Consider the following 18,788-nt stretch of genomic DNA (forward strand, 5'->3'; position numbering starts at 1 on the left):
GGGAAGGAAGTTATTTGTCCCCTCTTATATTGCTTTGTCAAGTAAAAACGAGGGAGTCTTCCCTTTTTAAACGGTTTCTCGAGGCACAATTCAAGTCTCAGACGGTTTCCCTCACTCATCACAACACAAGATCATTTTCACCACAAACTACTAACGAGCTTCTGCATGTGCTAAACTATCGTCCACATATCTGCAGTGATTCTTGCTAGATTTGATAGGAGTGTACATTTAGATCATGTTCCGTTACTTGCCGTAGTCCACATTGTGGTGCTCCACATTGAGTGAAATTCCTAATAGCTGCCGCTGGAGGGAGACGCAGAGCTGCCTGTTCTCTATAATTAGGAGAGAGAAGTCTCTGGTTTCATAATAATATTATTTTGTTATGTTTGGAGATCAGATCCACTTGTCCTCTCAGGGAGATTTTGCTACTCATTTGCAAGACATTGTTTAAAACTTACTTTCGGTCAAAACTTGACACTATAGCAGCATTTACCATTTGGGTCTTTTAAATAAACTTAAAAGTCCGACTTTTTTTTAGTGATAAGACTGTGATGAAAACGTGATAGAAATGTGTTTAGTCTCTGGTCTCCTTTAGAGAAACATGTTGGAGCGATCCAAACGGTCTGCTTAAATAGTAAGTAATTTTACTTCCGCCATGGATAGGTTTGGAGTTCTCTCATCATAGAAATTGCTGTACTAGAAAGGTTATTCGCATTCAAACCATGATTCTAGTTTAAATTTCATAATCTCAGTTCTGACTTCTAACGAAGTAGTTGTTTTCATGGGCATTGGTACTGACTTGCCATATGAAACCTGCGAAATAATTAGGATTACAAGCAACTGTGGTGAAAATGTTAGTTCAAAATAATCATAATTAATTAGCGTTTATCGTACACCACAGAAAGTATTTTTTTTATTTCAACTGACTTAGGCCTACTAAAAATTAGACATATAATGAAACAAATATCTTTCAAATCCATTATATGATTAATTTGTCATTTCTATCCACTCTATTTCTGCGTCACTTCCTCCTCTACGTACCCGTGTGCGTGCCTGACGGACATCGCGAGACCGATACACCACAGAAATCTCGCAGTGATGGCTGCGCCGCCCGATGCGGAGAGTTTGGAGTCTCGTATCAGTGAGTATTTTAAACTTATTTAACCAAGCTTGTGTCGGCTGGAGACCCGGACACTCACCAGTTATTATCAGTGAGTAGCTCTCAATGTGAAGACGGTTCACCACAGCAGTTCGTGTCCCAATCGAGAGGACACTCAGATCCTGGCATCCCATCCAGGATGCTTAAACTAGCTCGGGAGCTGCTGTGCTTGCCAGCTGTCAACACACAACATAGCCAGGCTTACCATTAGCTTTACGGCGCGGTTGCTCAACTAGAAAACATCAGTTGACAACAAGCTCATGGGGCCCCTATTTTTAGACACATGGGTTAGATTATGATTATGGCAATGCTATGGCCTCCTAAGAAAGTTCTAGACGAGACAGTAGTGATACAGTACTACTAGCGACAGCAGGCTAGCTAATGTGACACTGTTAGCACCTGCCCTGCATATTTCTGCACGGTGTCATGCTGGCGTTAGGTGGCAGAGACTTGATCAATTTTAATCACGGTGTCACCTCAAACGCCTTTAGGCCTTACTGGGTTTTCTTACATGTGTAAGGCTTTATATGTCAAAAAATATTTTAATTCAACATCTCTAATTTTAGGATATAATGTTGTAAATACTGATTCAGTTTTAATCTGAAGGCAAAAATGAACAGCATATTCTGGTGCCAGTTTATTTGCAAGCTCTAGCTAAAATAATACAAAAATATAATAATAATATTATGATGTTTGTGTTGAAAGGGCTGTTGAGAGTTGTCAAGTAAACCTCTGGTCATTTCTGAGGTTTTAGGTGGTGATTCTATTGAATTGCATTGTATTTAAAGTGGTCCTCACATTTTATTGCTCTCACTGATACAAAAGCACTGCATAGTTGTAGATAGGTGTACCTAATAAAGTGTCAGATGGATGTAAAATAATAATAAATAATAAAATAATTTTAGTAATTTCTATTCATCATAGTAATGCTTTCTAATCTTAATAATACCACCTGTGTTATTTAATATCATGGTATTGCTGTAACCAAAATCTCAGTCATGTGTATTTTATTATCACAACAGTATTGATTTAATGTAGTAAAGAAGTACCATCTGTCCCCTCTGTTGTCTGACATCTCATTTGCTAACATTTCAGACAGAGCCACAAACCCACTTAACAGAGACACAGACTGGAACAGCATCCATGCCTTCTGTGACCAGCTCAACAATGATTTGGAGGGGTAAGAGGATAAGTCATTTGTGCTTAATTAAGTACTAATTCTAGCACACTTTACCAAACTTGCATTTGCTCATTTGCCCTCAGCTGCTGTGTTCAGCACTATGGACATTCAGTCCTGTTTGTGACTTGCATTACAGACCTCAGCTGGCCACCAGGCTTCTGGCTCACAAGATCCAGTCTCCACAGGAGTGGGAGGCCATGCAGGCCCTGTTGGTGAGTTCAGATCTGAACCAGGATCTGCTGTTAACTTTGTCTAAATATGTACTAAACAGTTTGAAGTGAAGCCTTTTAGAGTATGATTTTACTGTTCTCAGATTTTGTTTCATTTCTGGTGTTGTATTTCCTTTCTAGGTTCTGGAGACGTGTATGAAAAACTGCGGGAAAAGATTTCACAGCGAAGTGGGCAAATTCCGTTTCCTCAATGAACTCATCAAAGTGGTTTCTCCAAAGGTAAGACTCTTTGAATGAGATTCTGTTTTTTTGTGATTCTGTCTTCTTTTTTAAATACACAGCTGATGTGTGTAAATAACTTGGCTGTTGTCCTCACTCTGCCCTCTCAGTACCTGGGCTCACGGTCACCAGAGCCAGTAAAAAAGAAGGTTTTGGAGTTGATCTATAGCTGGACTTTGGGTTTACCTGATGAGGCCAAGATCTCAGATGCCTATCAGATGCTAAAGAAACAAGGTAGGGGGCTGTCTGCTGTCAGATAAATGGAAAATAAAACTTCTTAACTTGGCACTAAAGTTACAACCCAAGTTTCTTTTACAATTATAGCTAAAACAACTACTAACTGCAGTGATAAGTACTGATTTAACTTCTTGACCTGATCATATTCTATGATTGTAAATCAGGTATCATTAAACAAGACCCTGAGCTGCCACCTGACAAACTACTGAACCTTCCTCCACCCAGACCCAAGAATGCCATTTTTGAGGATGCGGAGAAGTCAAAAGTAAGGACTTGTCTGTTCAGAGAAAATAGTCAGTCATTTGTAAACATGCACTCCAACATGAGGATAAATGTGAGCTGAGTCAGATTCTTCCCCACTGTGTATGCATCGCGATTGTGCTCGCATTGGGATTTATGAACTCTGTTCACTCGTTTTCCTCCATGTGAATTCTGGCTGTCTGCTTTGTCAGATGTTGTCTCGCCTGTTGAATAGTTCCCACCCAGAGGACCTTAAAGCCGCCAACAAACTCATCAAGGAAATGGTCCAAGAGGTAAACCTCTTTCCTTCTCCTTCCTACTGCTTTTATAAATCATAGTTTTCTGTTATACATTAACGGCACCATAGTGTGGTTTGTGTGTGACTTTAAGAAAAGCAATAAAATACCAGAGTGCTGCATCAAGACAGGAACATTAAATGAATAAAGAAATGGGCTGGTTGCCTTAGGGGAGGTTTTATGTGTCACTGGCAGAGTGATTCAGCAGGAATTTCAGGGTTTATCAGAGCAGCTCATTGCTCTTATCCCCAGATTCCTCTAATGGCCTCTCGCTGGCCTCGCTGCTCCTGCACACTCTCGCCTTTGGCCGTGTTTTTGTGTTTTCTCTTGCTTATTTTTGCAGCTTGTATCGTGCATGACCATTTCATACATATACAAGTGTGTGTGGTCACGCTTTTTGTGTTGTAGGATCAGAAGCGAGCAGAGAAGGTGTCAAAGCGGGTGAACGCCATTCAGGAGGTAAAGGAGAGCGTCACTCTCCTGACTCAGCTTCTGCAGGACTATGACAGCACTGCAACCAATCAGAGCAACACTGAACTCATACAGGTGAGCTGAAAGACAACTGACCACTCAGTGTATACACAGCTGTCCTGTTGTGATAGATCTGGCAGAACCTTGATTTAAAGTGTTTAACATGGTGTGTTTGGTGTGGTCAGGACCTGTACCAACGCTGTGAGAAAATGAGACCCACACTGTTCAGACTGGCAAGTGATACGGAGGACAATGACGAGGCCCTGGGTGAGCCTTATTTTAAGTCATCTAATTCATTGTTCAATAGGGATCATCCCTCCTGTTTATATGCAGTAGAAAATAAGTCATCTTTGAGATGTTCCATGGGCAGCACGGTGGTGCAGTGGTTAGTACTGTTGCCCCACAGCAACAGGGTTCCAGGTTTGAATCCCGGTCTGGGTCCTGTATGGAGTTTGCATGTTCTCCCTGTGCCTGCGTGGGTTTTCTCCGGGTACTCCGGCTTCCTCCCACAATCCCAAAGACGTGCACATTAGATTAATTGGCTACTCTACATTGTCCCTGTGTGCCCAGTGTGTGCATGTGTGGTTTTCTGTTTTTGTGTGTCAGCCCTGTGATTGACTGGCGACCAGTCCAGGGTGTACGCCGCCTCTCAACTGTAGTCAGCTGGGATAGGCTCCAGGCCCCCTGATGGATAAGCATATAGAAAGTGGAAGGATGGATGGGATGTTTAATGCATTTTTTAATGTTAATCATTCACCTATTCAGGTGTTTTCTTTTCTCCGTCATAGAGGCCTCCATCTGGACGCTAAAAGCAGAGAGCATTAGAGATATATTTTTTACTTAAAGATGTGATATGTAACATTTAGCACCCAAACATCAAAGCAGTTTTAAGTATAGATAATCAGCAGACTTGATTACCGTTGGCTTATTGGAGCAAGTTTACTTTTCCTCTCAAGTCCACAGAGATGCTGACGTTCCCTGTCTGTCTATTGTGTTGTATTCTAAATAGACCCAGTGCTGGTTTTCACTAAATCTCAAATATTCAGTCTTGTTCATACATTTTGGCTCTAAAGATGCTTGCTAACACATATGTGCACTCCAAACCAGTTTATTATCACCAGTTTTGAAGTTCTGCTTTGCTTTGCTAATATCTTTCCACAGCGGAGATCCTGCAGGCGAACGACAGCCTGACTCAAGTGATCAACCTGTACAAACAGCAGGTGAAGGGGGAGATGGTGAATGGCAACAACACATTAAACACACAGAAACAAACAGGTGGGTCAAGCACTGAGCACTGATATATATGAAGAGTATTGATTTTTAGAAGTGGCAGTTCACAGCTAAACACAGAAACGTTTTTAGATTCAAAAGTTCCTAGTTTTGATTTGGGTCGTTTTGAAATGAACTGGCTTGAATCCGTTTCTCACAGGAGGGGGGACTGCACTGTTAGATCTGTCAGGATTGGACACATCGCCACAGTCGCCTCCATCCTTCCCAGAGTTTCCCACTCCAACAGACAGCCTCAACGCTCCCTCACAAGAGATGGGGATCAGCCTTCTCGACGATGAGCTCATGTCACTCGGTAACAGCGTGTCTGACACGTCACACTTCTTCCAGTAATTTGTAATAATATGTGCAGGTTATTCAGTGGGATTGTGATGAGTTATTTAGGAGCTGAGGTGGAGGCCAGGTTTAATATGGATGGAGAGAAAACCATGACAGCACTCACACTGAAGGTCTGAAGGTGTGTTTTCCCTAAACTGTGATGCTGTTTTTGCGCTTCTCACAGGTTTAAGTGAAGGAACACACACCTCCAATCCTCCTTCACAGCCTGAGGATTCGACAGCCTGGGACTCTTTTCAGGTGAGCAGAGGGACGATTCATTTAGAATTAAAATTATGGACATCGTTCATCTTAACCCTGCTACAGTGTTACATCTGTAACCACTATTTTTCTCACACACTTTCTCTGTCTACTTCCAGTCCTCTGACAGCATAGACGCAGACATCCCAGCAGCACCCAGTCTCCTCCTGAGTCCGGACCCTCCCGCCCACTCTCAGCCCCTTTCATCTGGCTCCACCCCTGGGAACTCGGCCCTGGACGAGCTGGACCTGCTGGGCAAGACGCTGCTGCAGCAGTCCCTGCCTCCAGAGGGCCTGCAGGTCAAATGGTATTTAACACTATTCTAACACTGTTACATTACTGCTAAAAGTTAAGTTCTATTTCTATGGGCTTATCTGCTGGGTTTACTTTGGTGTAGATGTGTGTGTACATATATATATAAATATATACACATATACATGCTAAAGCAGATTAGTGCAGTAGCAGCCATCATCAGTGAAAGATTTCTGGATTTCTTCAAAGACTGGAGTTGTAAGACTGGATTGTAAAAGGTGCAAACAGAGATTGTTCATTGCTCATTTCTCTGCTTTTAGGGACAAGCAACAGTCCAAACCAACTCTGAGAGATCTCCAGAGCAAGTCTGGGTCCAACGTTGCCCCAAACCCCATTCCATCCTTCTCCACTGAACCTGTCCTCAACTCTCAGCCCGGCCTTGGAGTGACATTGCTGGATATGTCCCCAGCTCACACTGACACTCCCTCTCCAGAAGTCACCCTGACTGATGTTTTTGTACCGCTAGAATCCATTAAGCCCAGTAAGGGAACTTGATGACTTCATACTTCTGCCCATCTGGATGTACAGGTTGATGATGTCTCCCCCATTTCTCTCTCTCTTTCTCTCTCCAGGTAGTCTGTTACCCATGACTGTTTTTGATGGACACAGTTTGCGGGTTCTCTTTCACTTCGCTCGCGATTCACCTCCGTGTCGTCCCGATGTGTTGGTGGTAATCATCTCCATGCTGTCGTCGGCCCCTGTCCCCGTCACCAACATAAACTTCCAGATCACGGCTCCAAAGGTCAGCATTAAAAAAACAAACAAACCACTGCAGCCAATTTAATGTCTTAGTAAAGCAACATTTAGTTTGCTTTCCTTCATCAACTGTAGTCCATGGCAGTGAAGCTGCAGCCCCCATCAGGAACAGAGCTCCCAGCTTTCAACCCCATCCTCCCTCCTGCTGCTGTCACACAGATCCTGCTGCTGGCAAACCCAAACAAAGTAAGACTAGATTTTCTAAGCATCTACACTACACACTGTTGTGTCTAAATGTATAAACTGCCACTTGACGTAGGCCAACAGATCAAGGGTCTGTTGAAATGTTACTGTAACATTGCTTCACTAGTACATTACATGACACTCAGCTGAAGTCCACAGCAAGAAATGGAAAGTCACTGAGAAGAAATAATTGCTTTAAAATCCTAATACCCTCCTGTGCCAACTTTGTCACTTTATGGCCTTCATTGATATTTGTGACAGCATTTCAGTTCACAGCTGCATGTGACACTATGTTGCATTTTATAAAGGTGAAAAACATGTAGAAGGAATAAAGTTACATACAACTTTGAATTACAAAACCACTGGAGAAAGAATCAAAATACCTCTCAAATTCTTTTACTACCACTGGTCAAGTTCACTGTGGACATTACATGGACTGTGATGAGTCTGTGGGTGTGTTGAGCATCTCTTCTGACTCATGCCAATGAGATTAGTACACAGGCTGTCTGTTCAGCCAAAGCTCTCTGGATGTTTAATTATATATCCACATCCCCCATCCTGTGTGTGTGTGTGCTTCAGGAGAAAGTACAGCTGCAGTACAGATTGACCTTCGCCATGGGAGAGCAGGAGCACAATGAGAGTGGCAGTCTAGAACAGCTTCCTCCTCCGGAGACATGGGGGAACCTATAGCATTTAAACACAACCACGACATAACAGACTCTCTGCTTTCAGTCTCAGCTTTCTTCCTAAACCAAGTGTCCAACTCGACACTCTGCATAAGCCTGTTTTCCTTTTTGTAATCACATTGTACTTTCTTTGATTGGCATTGGATTGTTTTCCTTGAATTCTGCTCATGCTCTGTCAGTGTAACGTGTGTACGCTTTGCTTTAAATGAGTCATGTGTGTTTAGGTTTAGTCTGCTGTATGTGGCTGCTTTACAACAAATTTTCGACTGCTTCCCCTAAGTTGTTGCGGTCATTATCTTCTGTTCAAACAGACAGTGCTAATGAAGAAAGAAAACCACATCAAATGTATGCATAAGCTCATTTGGTGTACTCATATTTTTTTTTCCCTTTCAAGGCGCTGAAGTCAGTTTTAATCCATTATCTGCTGCATTTACCTTCACCTCTGCATGCTCTGCAAAGTGGGACTTGATGCTTGTAAGATCAAGCACACCAGTAGAGAAAGGACTTAAACACTACATAGACACAGCTCATCTTAGTTTGCAAAACACAGCTATACATAATCAACTTTTTGTGGTGTCTAGTTTGTGATGAGTGATTATGACTTCTTTCGCAACAACTGCGTCCACTTTCTGATTTGCCTAAAGAATGGTCTTTGGATGGTACCGTTTTTCCTCTTTTTCCCATCCTGTGTAAAGAGCAACATTTTACTGTAACATCAGAGTTGTGTATCTGCCATATGTGCCTATTTTGCAGTTCTGACACTTAAATTCTATTAGTTGGGATGGATTTGTTCTTCCTGTCCCCTACACGTCAGTCTAATTAGGTCTGCAGTTTGGCTGATATGCAGACAAACTACATTATAACCTTAAATTTCTAATATATTCATTTTCAGTAGGGTATAAGTTAAGTCCTGAAAATCCTTTTCTCTAGCTTGTTTTAAGTTAATACTTCAGCATTTATCAGGAAAATCTGAATATCAAACTTGAGCAAATGCAAACTGAGCTGCAACCAGCTACTCTGAGTGCAGCGTCTGTTTCAAACATGTTCAACTTGTTTCTACAATCTGCAATGCATGTTAGCCATGCTGAACACCTCCTCCTCCCCGCAGGCTCTCAATCACATTCCACTGCACTAATCTCCATACAACTGCTCTGTAAATACCAACGATGGCAGTTCTGTTATGTACATTTGATTTGTGCAATGTGCAAGAGCATAACACTGGTAAAATACTCCTAATGGGTAATAAAGTTTTTTTTCTTGGTGACTTAAAGGTTCATCCATATGTGTTGTAGATACCATCCACCTCTGTGATTTAAGTGTCAATGATATTGACAGTACACAGTGATACAGTGAAGAGCTTTATTAAACAAACTGTAAAAAGGGACTATTTGCTATCTGGAAAACCTCAAAGATCACCTCTGCAAAGATTTCACTACACTGCTGCTTAACTGAAAACGCTAATTTACAGTGAGCCTCAGGTTTGTCAGTAAACTCCTAAATGTGAAAAAGTTTGTTTACATGCATGTGACTAACTGCTGCTACGGCACACTAAGCCTCTGCAGAGTTGCCTCTATAAGGCCTAGTAATACATGTAATGAAATCAAAAAACAATTTGACCCCCCCAAAAAAAAGTTTTTAAACCTCAATTTGCTCAACATACCAGGCTCCCAAAGTTTTTCTTCTATACTTCAAAGTGATCTTGTGGCTTACAAATTTTCCAACACAAAAATAAAGATATTGAACCAAAAATAGAAACATAGGATATATACAAGAAGTAACTTCAGCACCTACCTTTTGACACACCTAAGGGGAAAGCAGATACAGATCAGCAGATAAATCCTCTGTAGCAGCTCACAGAGGACCGCAATACAGAAACACCACATTTGTAAAAAACAAAAGTTTCTTTTTGAGACAATGATGATAAAACAGCTGAGTTTCTGTCAAACTAAATTAATGATACTTAATTTGACTTTAAAGACAAAGTCAAAAACAAAAAGGGTTGACCACTTAAAACAAACTGGGATCCATTTTGGTGTTATAATGATGAACAAGAAGAAGAATTCTAAAAGCACAATGCACTGATGTGTTGTAACCCAAACACGCCTATAACTGGCATGTTGATGTTACAGTGGTCAACTACCTGGCAGTAATCCATTCCAAAATCAAAATTTCTCACTTATTTTGAGCCTGTGTAAAGTGTGTGACTGATGCAGTGATGATATCACTTTCTCCCTGATTGAGAAGCAAACTGGAACGGAGAGTGCCCCATTAGACCCATCACTGGTTGGGGAGGGTTGAACTGCTGGGCCATTAGAGGCTGTGGGCCTGATGAAGGAGGTGGGGCCTGCCCCACTGCAGCGCCCCCTGAACCAGAGCTTGCCCTGGAGCTGCTGTACTGATTGCTGCTGCTGTTGTTGTTATTCTGGTACTGGTCGTATGAGTTGGAGTTGGAGCCGTAGCTGCGTCCTCCATCCCTGCTGTTGCGATCTCTGTAAGAGGTGGAAGAGCGCTCCCCATCCCGGCTGCTTCCTCCGCGACTATCTCTGCTGTCGCGGACATAGTTGCTGCTGCTGCGGCTGTCCTTGGCGCTGACACCCCCACCCACAGAACGCATTCGCCTGTCACACTCATCCTGGTACATCAGGTTGGGGTTGTTGGAACTGGAGCTACCACGGAAACGAGGACGGCCACCTGGAAATGAAGGGTACGGGGGTAGAGAGGTAGGACATATTGCTATCAAAAAGCTGTGCTGGATCATCAGACTAAATGCTTAGTGGATAAAGCACTAACGCCTCTCAAACCTAGTCAAGTTTATTTCATGGTAGGTTAGGTTGTTTCATCCCATCTTTCACAACATCCTTCCACTACAGGCATTGTGCCAGACAGTAGGATTCCGACTACACAGATTTCTCTCTTTACTAAATCAAAACTGACTGCTCTTTGGAGCCAAGATTATTTAGCCACTATGTAAAGCATATGGTAATCTAATCCAGCAGGAAGTGTCCCTCACCTCCTCCACCTCCTCCGCGTCCAGTATCAACCAGCTGCAGGAGTTTGGGATTGATGGCCTGTCGGGCCTCCTCCAGCACCCGGATCAGCTCGCGGGCCTGGCGGAGGTTCCCCGGAGTGAAGAAGGTGTAGGCAGTGCCTTTGTTGGTGCTGCGAGCTGTACGGCCAATGCGGTGGATGTAGTCCTCTGATGAGTTGGGGTAATCATAATTGATGACAAACTTGACATCTTCCACATCTTGACATTTGAGGCAGCAGTAGGGTTGAGAAGGGATGGTGAGATGGGATCAGTCACAAGGACGGAAAAGACAGGAAAAAGAAGTCAGAACAATTTTAACACTGGTCAAGAAATTAATCAATCTACTCCATTAATAAATTTCAAGGTTTGTGCTTCTGGAACTGAGAAGATTCAGACAGACAATACCTGCAAGAACCCCATCTTCCTCTGAAAGCATCACTTACCTGTTCAAGTATCAGCTCTGCGTACACATTTAGAAAATGAATTTACTTACCATGCCAATTACAAAACAGGCCTCAATATTCTAGTATAAGTACTTGCAGACATGCAAATAAATTAGGTGTAGTCAAAGCTACACAGCTGAATGAGGAGATGAAAACAGTTAGCAGTTTGCTGAATTTAAAGTGATATTTGTCAAGGGAAAAACAAATTTAAGAGGTAAAGGACCCTAAAATTTAACCTATCAGGTGATCCTTGCACAAAAGATAGATTCAACAGGAAGTGCTGATTAATGATTAAATCATAAGAAACAAATAAGATTAATTTCATTTATATTAATTAACAAGTCACGGTTGTATGCCTCCGCCAACTAGTCAAGTTGTAGTTTATAGCCATGTCTGTGACTTCATAGGATTTTAATAAAGGGTATTATGTGTATGTTTTTAGGAAACTAAAGTTATCACTATACTGACATATTGGTATGATTCCAGCAAATAATTTCCAGATCTATATAAGTGGCACAGTTTCAAGGTGGGCAATCGAGATTAGTGTTAACAATATTCTGTATCTGCCCATATGTGAAATATGGCTCCAACCTAACCTTCTATTCCTGAGTTGTGGTGTTGAATAAGGGACATAAAGGTATTTTTGATGATGTCACACTAAAGTTGACTCTGGACTTTTCAGATATAAAATGTCATCAATTCATGATTTTATCCTATTAAACATGTCCATTTTTTTCATGATTATCTATGAATTCTGGAGTTATGGCTAAAAGGTGATTGTGAGGTCACAGTGAGCTTTGACCATCAAAATCTTAACCATTTTTGTTTAGTCCATTTTTGAGTCCAAATGGATGTTTGTGTCATATTTAATGAAATACCCTCAAGGTATCCCCTGATATGGGATGGACAAACACACGTATACATGGATAGACAGACGGACAACCTGAAAACATAATGCGTTTGGCCACATCTGTCAGGCATTGCAGTGATATAGACAAATTCAGCCTTGGTTTAAGTGGCTGACTAATGGTTTAAATAAAATAATCGAATGAGATCAATTTCATTTCTTTCCCTAAAAAAAAAAAGAAAGTTCCAAGCAAATCAGAGGTCTGTTTCTCATTACAGTTGATAAAGGGCTCAGAAAACACTGCTGATTAGAGGAAAAAACAAGTCTTCTTTTTGAAGCAAAATGATGAAGGCTAGTAGAGGAGAAGATGGGGAAGGGGCATCGAGGCACAGTACTTACCCTGTATCAGAGATTTAGTGATGGCTTACAAAGTCACCCCTCTGTCCCCCTACACATCACCAGTCCTGGGAGGTCTGCAGGGGTGAGAGGAGAGTCCACAGGACAAAAGTAGTCCCTTCTCCCACCTCACCACTCCTCCACAACACTCCCAAAGCTGGAAACTGTCTGGGCCAGAGCTCCAGCTGGACTACGCTGGGATGCGGTCTTACTCTAGTCTTATTTGTGTCTCTTCGTGTCATCCAGCCTTTTTTTGACCTAGAGACGTAATCACTGGGTTTATGCTGCTTCTGGCACAAAGTGGTGGCTGGAGGGGCCTTTAATGGATTCTTTCACGTAAACTTCACAGATCTTACGTTCTTGTAATAACAACTTAATCTGCCATATCCTACATTACTCAGTGGCAGTGACAAGTGACTTCTTATCATGACGTAGAACAGTGGAAGTGGTAGACTTTCTTAAGGGCTTTGATGGTCTTTGATTGGTGTGGCTTGTTGCCTCCCAGGTCACTTTGAATGGCAGTGATCTCAACGAGCCCAGCTTTTCAAGTTTAGTAACAAGAAACAGACACTAAGGAGAAGACATGTACATGTTTTCTGTAAGAGGGATGCGAGTGTGGGCTCTGGCAGGGAATTCAAGTCCTGACAGTTTGTGCTACTCCTTATGGAGAGATTTAGCAAGTCATCAAGAGCTGGTTATTTACATACTGGACTCAGGTATGATGTACATAAAGAAAAAATAGCCTAAGTGTTAAACATAAAGGGGAGCTGAAAGCAGGACAGCACAGTAAATTTAGGGATGGGGTAAAGGGACAAGAAGAACAGGGATCAGAAATGGTTTAAAGAAGACAAGAAGAAGATAACAGGAGACCAACATAGGAAGTTGGAGGAGAGAGAAAGAGAAATGGAAGATTGAGAGAAGAAAAAAAAACGTTTAAGAAATGAGCAAAAGAAGGAAAAAAAAGTGAGAGCAGAAAAAACAGAGCTGATGAGCGAGATAGGAAGAGAAACTGAGCAAAAGAAAAGACAGGAAGGGAGGGAAATCGATTATAGAGGTGGCTCCTCCAGGCCAGGACTCCTGCCAGCCAGGACCAGACATGACGTCCGCAGAGGGAGAGGCCGGCCGGCACAGCCAGTGGTGGGGGGTGTCAGGGGCTGGCATCAGGGGGCAGTTCAGAGGGGAGCCTCCAACATAGCCGTCCATGCCCGGCTTTGGCTGCTTTCCACCCTCACTTCCTGGCAGTTGTCTCTTTCTCTGTCTTCTTGTAACACACCACTGTACCTCAACTTCACAAAACTTAAGTAGCATTTATCGAAGTGTATTATCTGTGGGACAAATTTAGGCAAAAATTTTGCTGTACAATGTTTGTTATTGGGAATGGAAAGGTAAGTTCTCTTAATCGCTTTCCCATCAGAATAAAGACAGATATTGAAAACTTTCTTTAAAAGTCTCTGAATCTAGTTAATCAGCAAAAAAGGTGTGGTGTGTCACGGTGATGATGGCATGGCTGAGGGGAGCCCACCCTCCTCCATACCCCCCTCTTCGCTCTCTCGCCTGACAGCCACCCCCGACCCCACGATCAAATTTGGAAGCCCAGCAGCACCCCGCGCTCACTCCCTGGCCCCCGTCGCCCAGGCAGCCAGTATCCTGGAAGGGGGGGGAGAGTTTTGTTTGTTTGTTGTGGGCTCTGTTCTAGGTTTTCAGTGGAGATGGCTGTGTGGGACTGATTAATCAGGCCATCTCTCTCCCCAAGTCAGCTTTCGATTTGTCATGCCTAGGTCCGGCTGCAGGCTCCCGAGGGCCTGTGTGCTTCTAGTTGCCGGAGGAGAGACTTGGAAACAACAAACAAAAACAAAATGAAAAGAAAACAATTGAACACAGAATTAGGTTAAAGGTTGATTGCCATCCTGTAAGGGGCTGCTTCATGAGCCTCACCCCTTACATCTTCATACTTTATTCAACATCCTTCCTACGCTCAGTGTTTTTCTGTGTTATGAATTAGAGCAAAGTGCCTTAAATCTTCACAGGAAACCCTGTTTCAAATACGATAAACTTCTTAGATACACATTTTACCTGAGAAGTGTCATACAATCTTTGAAATAAAATCTGTATGTGTCTGCAGTTGAATTTTGATCATGAATCTACTATAAATAAACATGCAGTAAAGAGTTTGATCATTATATAATAACCACTCTTATTACATTGTTATTATTCATATACACTAAATGGTCAAATTTCATGTGTTTGTGGTTACACTGGGGAAATTATTTGCTTTTCATTTAAGCACACAAGACATACCCAAACCACGCGAAGCCACGTCAGTAGCGATGAGTATGGGGGCTTTGCCAGTACGAAACTCTGCAACATGAGATAAAGAACAGAGCATCAGGAGCTGAAAATCTTCTTCGTAGAGACAACATCGAAGAGGAATATTTGAATAAGTCACTGCTGTTCCAATGTCTGTCGTACCTGATAACACCCAGTCTCTCTCCGGCTGGCTCTTGTCACCATGAATACACATCGCTGGCCACCTAAAAGAAAAACAAGCAACCTGTATAAATCTAACCAGTTAATATCACTACAACTTTCCCTAAAGAAAGAGCGCTCTTGCATCATAAAAACTGCATAGACAAAACTGTACAGAACGTTCTTAAAACACTGGTGCTGAATAACTTCTTTTGAATGCAAAGCTTTATTTAAGCTAAATGTACTCACCCATCACGTCTCATCCTGCGTGTGAGATCGTCACATCGCTTCTTGGTCTCAACAAAAATGATGGTCTTGTTCTCTTTCTCGGCCATAATCTCCTCCATCAGTTGGATCAACCTGTTGACCAAAGGAAAACAAAAAACAAAAATCACATCCATAAGATTTACAAGTTTTACATGTATATACGTCCACATCACTAATCGCTTAATAAAATAGAGGCCACTTTCAGTCAGTGAATGATTAAAGGGAGTAGGAATGTGATGCAATGAATAGGAAAAAGGTAAGACACAAGAAGAATAAAGAAATAAATATTACAAAGAAGTAGGGCCCAAAGCAACACAAACCAAACAACCTACAATAAACCAAAGCAGGAAACAAAAGACCTGCTAAGTGACAAGCCTCTTACTTGTGGTCTTTCTCGCTCTCCATGCAGACATCAACTATCTGCAGGATGTTGTGGTTGGCGCTGAGCTCAAGCGCTCCGACGTTGATTTGGACATAGTCTTTCAGAAAGTCTTCTGCTAACTGGCGGACCTCTTTAGGCCAGGTAGCGCTCCACATCAGGGTCTGTCTGTCAGGCTGGGCGTGGAACATGCCAAATAAAGAAAAACAAGTAATGACATATACTAAACTGACGTCTTCATTTGTTGGCTGCCAAAGGATGAAATTCTCTGCTGCAAAAAGGCAAACAATAATCTGCTGGAAAGGTTAGTTTTCCACATAAAAAAGAGAAATGTATTAGCTTTACCCTGATCTGGTCCACAATCTTGCGAATTTGGGGTTCAAAACCCATGTCCAGCATGCGGTCCGCTTCATCCAGAACTAAGTATGTGCAGCGTCGCAGGTTGGTCTTTCCAGCCTCGAGGAAGTCAATCAGACGACCAGGAGTGGCAATGCAGATCTCAACACCTATGTTTTAGAGTGTTAGAACTGATTCAACACTAATCCAAAGTGGATTTCAATGAGAAGCAATAATTCAGCTGGCTAAGAGATAGGAATGGATGATTTGGCAGCAAAAAATTATATCACAAACTATTTAATAGCAATCAAAATGACAGCCAGACTTGAAATAGACAATTTCAACAAGATAGTCTATTGCTCTATTAGTCTTTTCTCATACCGCTGACCTGCTAGTCAAAAAGCTTATGTGACTTTTGGAAACTGAAGTAAGATTAACTTAATACACCACACCTCAAAAGTAGATTGGATATTGGTCACAATCTAAAAACTGTCAGATCGTACACCCTACTTGGACAATTTGAAAAAATAAATCATTTGCTAATAATGTGGCATACAGTGTTCAACCAAATAAATGCTCCTCACCTCTCTCTAGGTCTCGAATTTGAGGTCCCTTGGGAGCACCCCCATACACACAAGTGCTTTTGATGCGGGACGACTTTCCATAATCATATGCCACCTGCTGGACCTGCTGTGCCAGCTCTCTTGTTGGGGCCAGAACCAAGCACTGCAGAGTACACAAACAAAACCATAACCATAACAATTCACTGTTAAGATGGTGTTTCATGTCAGCCTTGCACACTCTGATATCACAAAGGAGCTACTGTATTCCTTTTTTCTTCACGTACAATGGGTCCATCTCCGCGCTCCAAGTAGGGCTGATGATTGATGTGCACAATGGCTGGCAGGAGATACTGAAGAAAGAAAAAGAGGGAGAGGGCAGGAGATTGTGCTGCTGTGTAATTCACCAGTATCCTATGTATTCCACTTTGCAAGCACAGGGGTAGGGAGGAAGATATGTGTCTCACCGATAAGGTCTTCCCAGAGCCAGTCTGAGCAATGCCCACCATGTCTCTACCGCTGAGGGCTAGAGGGAAGCCTTGTGCCTGAATGGCTGTGGGCTCCTTGAAATTCTGCTGCATCAGTACATCCATGACATATTCTTGATGGAGAACAAAAAAAAAATATTCTGTTTATTTCTGTAACAACAGACTTGGTTTAGTAGATGAAGTGTGTTGGGTAGTTGCACAGCTGTGCTTACGGGGAAACTGTGCCTGATGGAAGTTGGTGATGGGTTTGGGGCAGCCTGAGCCTCGAACTGTGATTTCTTTCTTTCTGCGATACTCCTCGACCTCATACTGCACAAGACAATAATCAAGTGTGTGACACCAACACAGACTACACAGCAGCATAAAGTATTTTTACTACAGTGGAATCTCTCTGTTCTCTCATGCTCAAAACAAAAGTGCAGATGTGGCACATGCATTAGACCATGTATTTCAGGAATACCTGACTAATTCTCTGCACATCAGAATGTTCACTATAGAAGTTCTTCTCAAACTTGGGAAGCTCATCGAGGTCCCATCTTTTCTTACGTAAACGGTCCCCGGGGTTCCCAAACTTCCTACCCGGCGTTGGGCCGCCTCTGCTGGACCCGAATCGAGGGCTGCTGCAATATGACGAGACACTAACTGTGTAGCGAGGTATACCACAGTGTATCTGGCCTGGCATATTACTGTCATACATTTATATTTGTTATGAGTATTCATGCAATAAACGCACCAAAGCGTTTTACAATGACAATGATACTATTCTGACTCGCTAACATTAGCTCGCTTGCAAACCGACAGTGTTGACTTAACGTTGGCTGCTTACCCCCTGTCACGGCCACGGTCTCGATCTCTGTCTCCATACGAACCTCTCATTTTGTGGACACACGCTCTAGTATATAGGGATGGGGAAGTTATTTTATGTTTCCTTTAGATCAATGCCCCCTTCCCTAAGAGAGGTTACTTGGCTTTCGCTTATTGTTGTTATGCTGTTTCGGGCCTAGCTTAGAAACAGCCGTAGCTACATTCGACGCGCTCTCTATTTCAGCCAAATGCCAACATTAAGGTTAACCGGGGACGTCCACTGGATGGACAAACTGTCACTTTTTTGAAGGCTTTTTGAAAAATCATATATCACAACTCGGCATATTTTTAGTGTAATGAAGTTTAGCGTTAAGTTCAACTGAATCAATAACAAGGTTCAGCAAACTGCTCAGCTATGTTGTTAGCAGCACTCCGCCGGCGAACGGAAGCTGCCGTGACTGGCTGCTGCTTGAGAAGTCCCGCCCCCCCTTCGATGATTGACATCCTCATAGTCGAAAACATGAAATTAAATTTCTTTTATTTTTTGTCTGTTACAGAGCATAAATAAAGAACAAGGGATCTACTATTAACTGCATCCCACTTAGCAACGATATACTGTAAATGAAATTAGCAAATAGGTTGCAAATAAACTGTTATGACTAGCTGGTTTAAAACAATCTGTACTCTGTAGAGTCAACATCACAACCATCAAAGTTAGAGTAGATGTTACAATAAATGTTGGTGGCTGTTAGAGTAGCAAGATCTAATCATCTAATCTAATCTCCCCCTCTTTTTCTCTCCTCCCCTTCCTCTTGCCTATAGGTGATGCTTTTGAATTGGGGCATCACTCACTCTCCGCAGTAGTGAACAGGAAGAGCCTGTTGAGAAGAAGGCAGAGTTCATTCCTCACCCAGAGCCTGAGGAAGACACCGGTTGCTTTGA

At 42.4% G+C, this 18,788-nt stretch overlaps 2 protein-coding genes across 4 annotated transcripts; one reads left to right on the forward strand and one right to left on the reverse strand.

Annotated features, from left to right (window-relative positions):
- Positions 1-986: 986 nt before the first annotated feature.
- On the forward strand, positions 987-9,102 carry LOC124073227 (ADP-ribosylation factor-binding protein GGA1-like). Its single transcript, XM_046415315.1, has 17 exons — positions 987-1,141; positions 2,255-2,339; positions 2,476-2,551; positions 2,690-2,788; positions 2,899-3,022; positions 3,190-3,290; positions 3,478-3,558; positions 3,970-4,107; positions 4,218-4,299; positions 5,194-5,307; positions 5,462-5,614; positions 5,822-5,895; positions 6,015-6,202; positions 6,468-6,688; positions 6,780-6,949; positions 7,039-7,149; positions 7,726-9,102. Exons 1-17 carry the CDS (start codon positions 1,099-1,101, stop codon positions 7,834-7,836), a joined length of 1,971 nt encoding a protein of 656 aa, XP_046271271.1. The 5' UTR covers positions 987-1,098; the 3' UTR covers positions 7,837-9,102.
- Positions 9,103-9,177: 75 nt separating this feature from the next.
- LOC124073228 (probable ATP-dependent RNA helicase DDX17) lies at positions 9,178-18,303 on the reverse strand. Of its 3 annotated transcripts, XM_046415317.1 has the most exons (14): positions 18,007-18,303; positions 17,869-17,934; positions 17,503-17,662; positions 17,255-17,351; positions 17,022-17,155; positions 16,842-16,907; positions 16,579-16,720; positions 16,004-16,164; positions 15,662-15,834; positions 15,262-15,372; positions 15,016-15,077; positions 14,845-14,904; positions 10,843-11,079; positions 9,178-10,523 (listed from the first exon to the last, which is right to left on the reverse strand). In XM_046415317.1, the coding sequence occupies exons 2-14, from the start codon at positions 17,916-17,918 to the stop codon at positions 10,054-10,056; spliced, it is 1,923 nt and encodes a 640-aa protein (XP_046271273.1). In that variant the 5' UTR covers positions 17,919-17,934; positions 18,007-18,303; the 3' UTR covers positions 9,178-10,053. The 3 variants fall into 3 exon arrangements, with proteins under 3 accessions (XP_046271273.1, XP_046271274.1, XP_046271272.1); XM_046415318.1 differs by having other exon boundaries at positions 10,852-11,079; positions 17,869-18,303; XM_046415316.1 differs by having other exon boundaries at positions 17,869-18,303.
- Between the last annotated feature and the right edge of the window lie 485 nt (positions 18,304-18,788).

Source organism: Scatophagus argus, chromosome 16, assembly GCF_020382885.2.
Source record: "Scatophagus argus isolate fScaArg1 chromosome 16, fScaArg1.pri, whole genome shotgun sequence".
Taxonomy (NCBI): domain Eukaryota; kingdom Metazoa; phylum Chordata; class Actinopteri; family Scatophagidae; genus Scatophagus; species Scatophagus argus.

Bases quoted from the DNA above. Each gene is read 5' to 3' on its own strand.
- LOC124073227 (XM_046415315.1), top strand. From the start codon at position 1,099: ATGGCTGCGCCGCCCGATGCGGAGAGTTTGGAGTCTCGTATCA. The intron at 2,340-2,475 runs GTAAGAGGATAA...CTTGCATTACAG, and splicing joins CTCAACAATGATTTGGAGGG to ACCTCAGCTGGCCACCAGGC. The intron at 4,300-5,193 runs GTGAGCCTTATT...ATCTTTCCACAG, and splicing joins GGACAATGACGAGGCCCTGG to CGGAGATCCTGCAGGCGAAC.
- LOC124073228 (XM_046415317.1), bottom strand. From the start codon at position 17,918: ATGAGAGGTTCGTATGGAGACAGAGATCGAGACCGTGGCCGTGACAGG. The intron at 16,165-16,578 runs GTGAGGAGCATT...TCTAAAACATAG, and splicing joins AATTCGAGACCTAGAGAGAG to GTGTTGAGATCTGCATTGCC. The intron at 15,078-15,261 runs GTGAGTACATTT...TTTTTCTTTTAG, and splicing joins CGCAGGATGAGACGTGATGG to GTGGCCAGCGATGTGTATTC.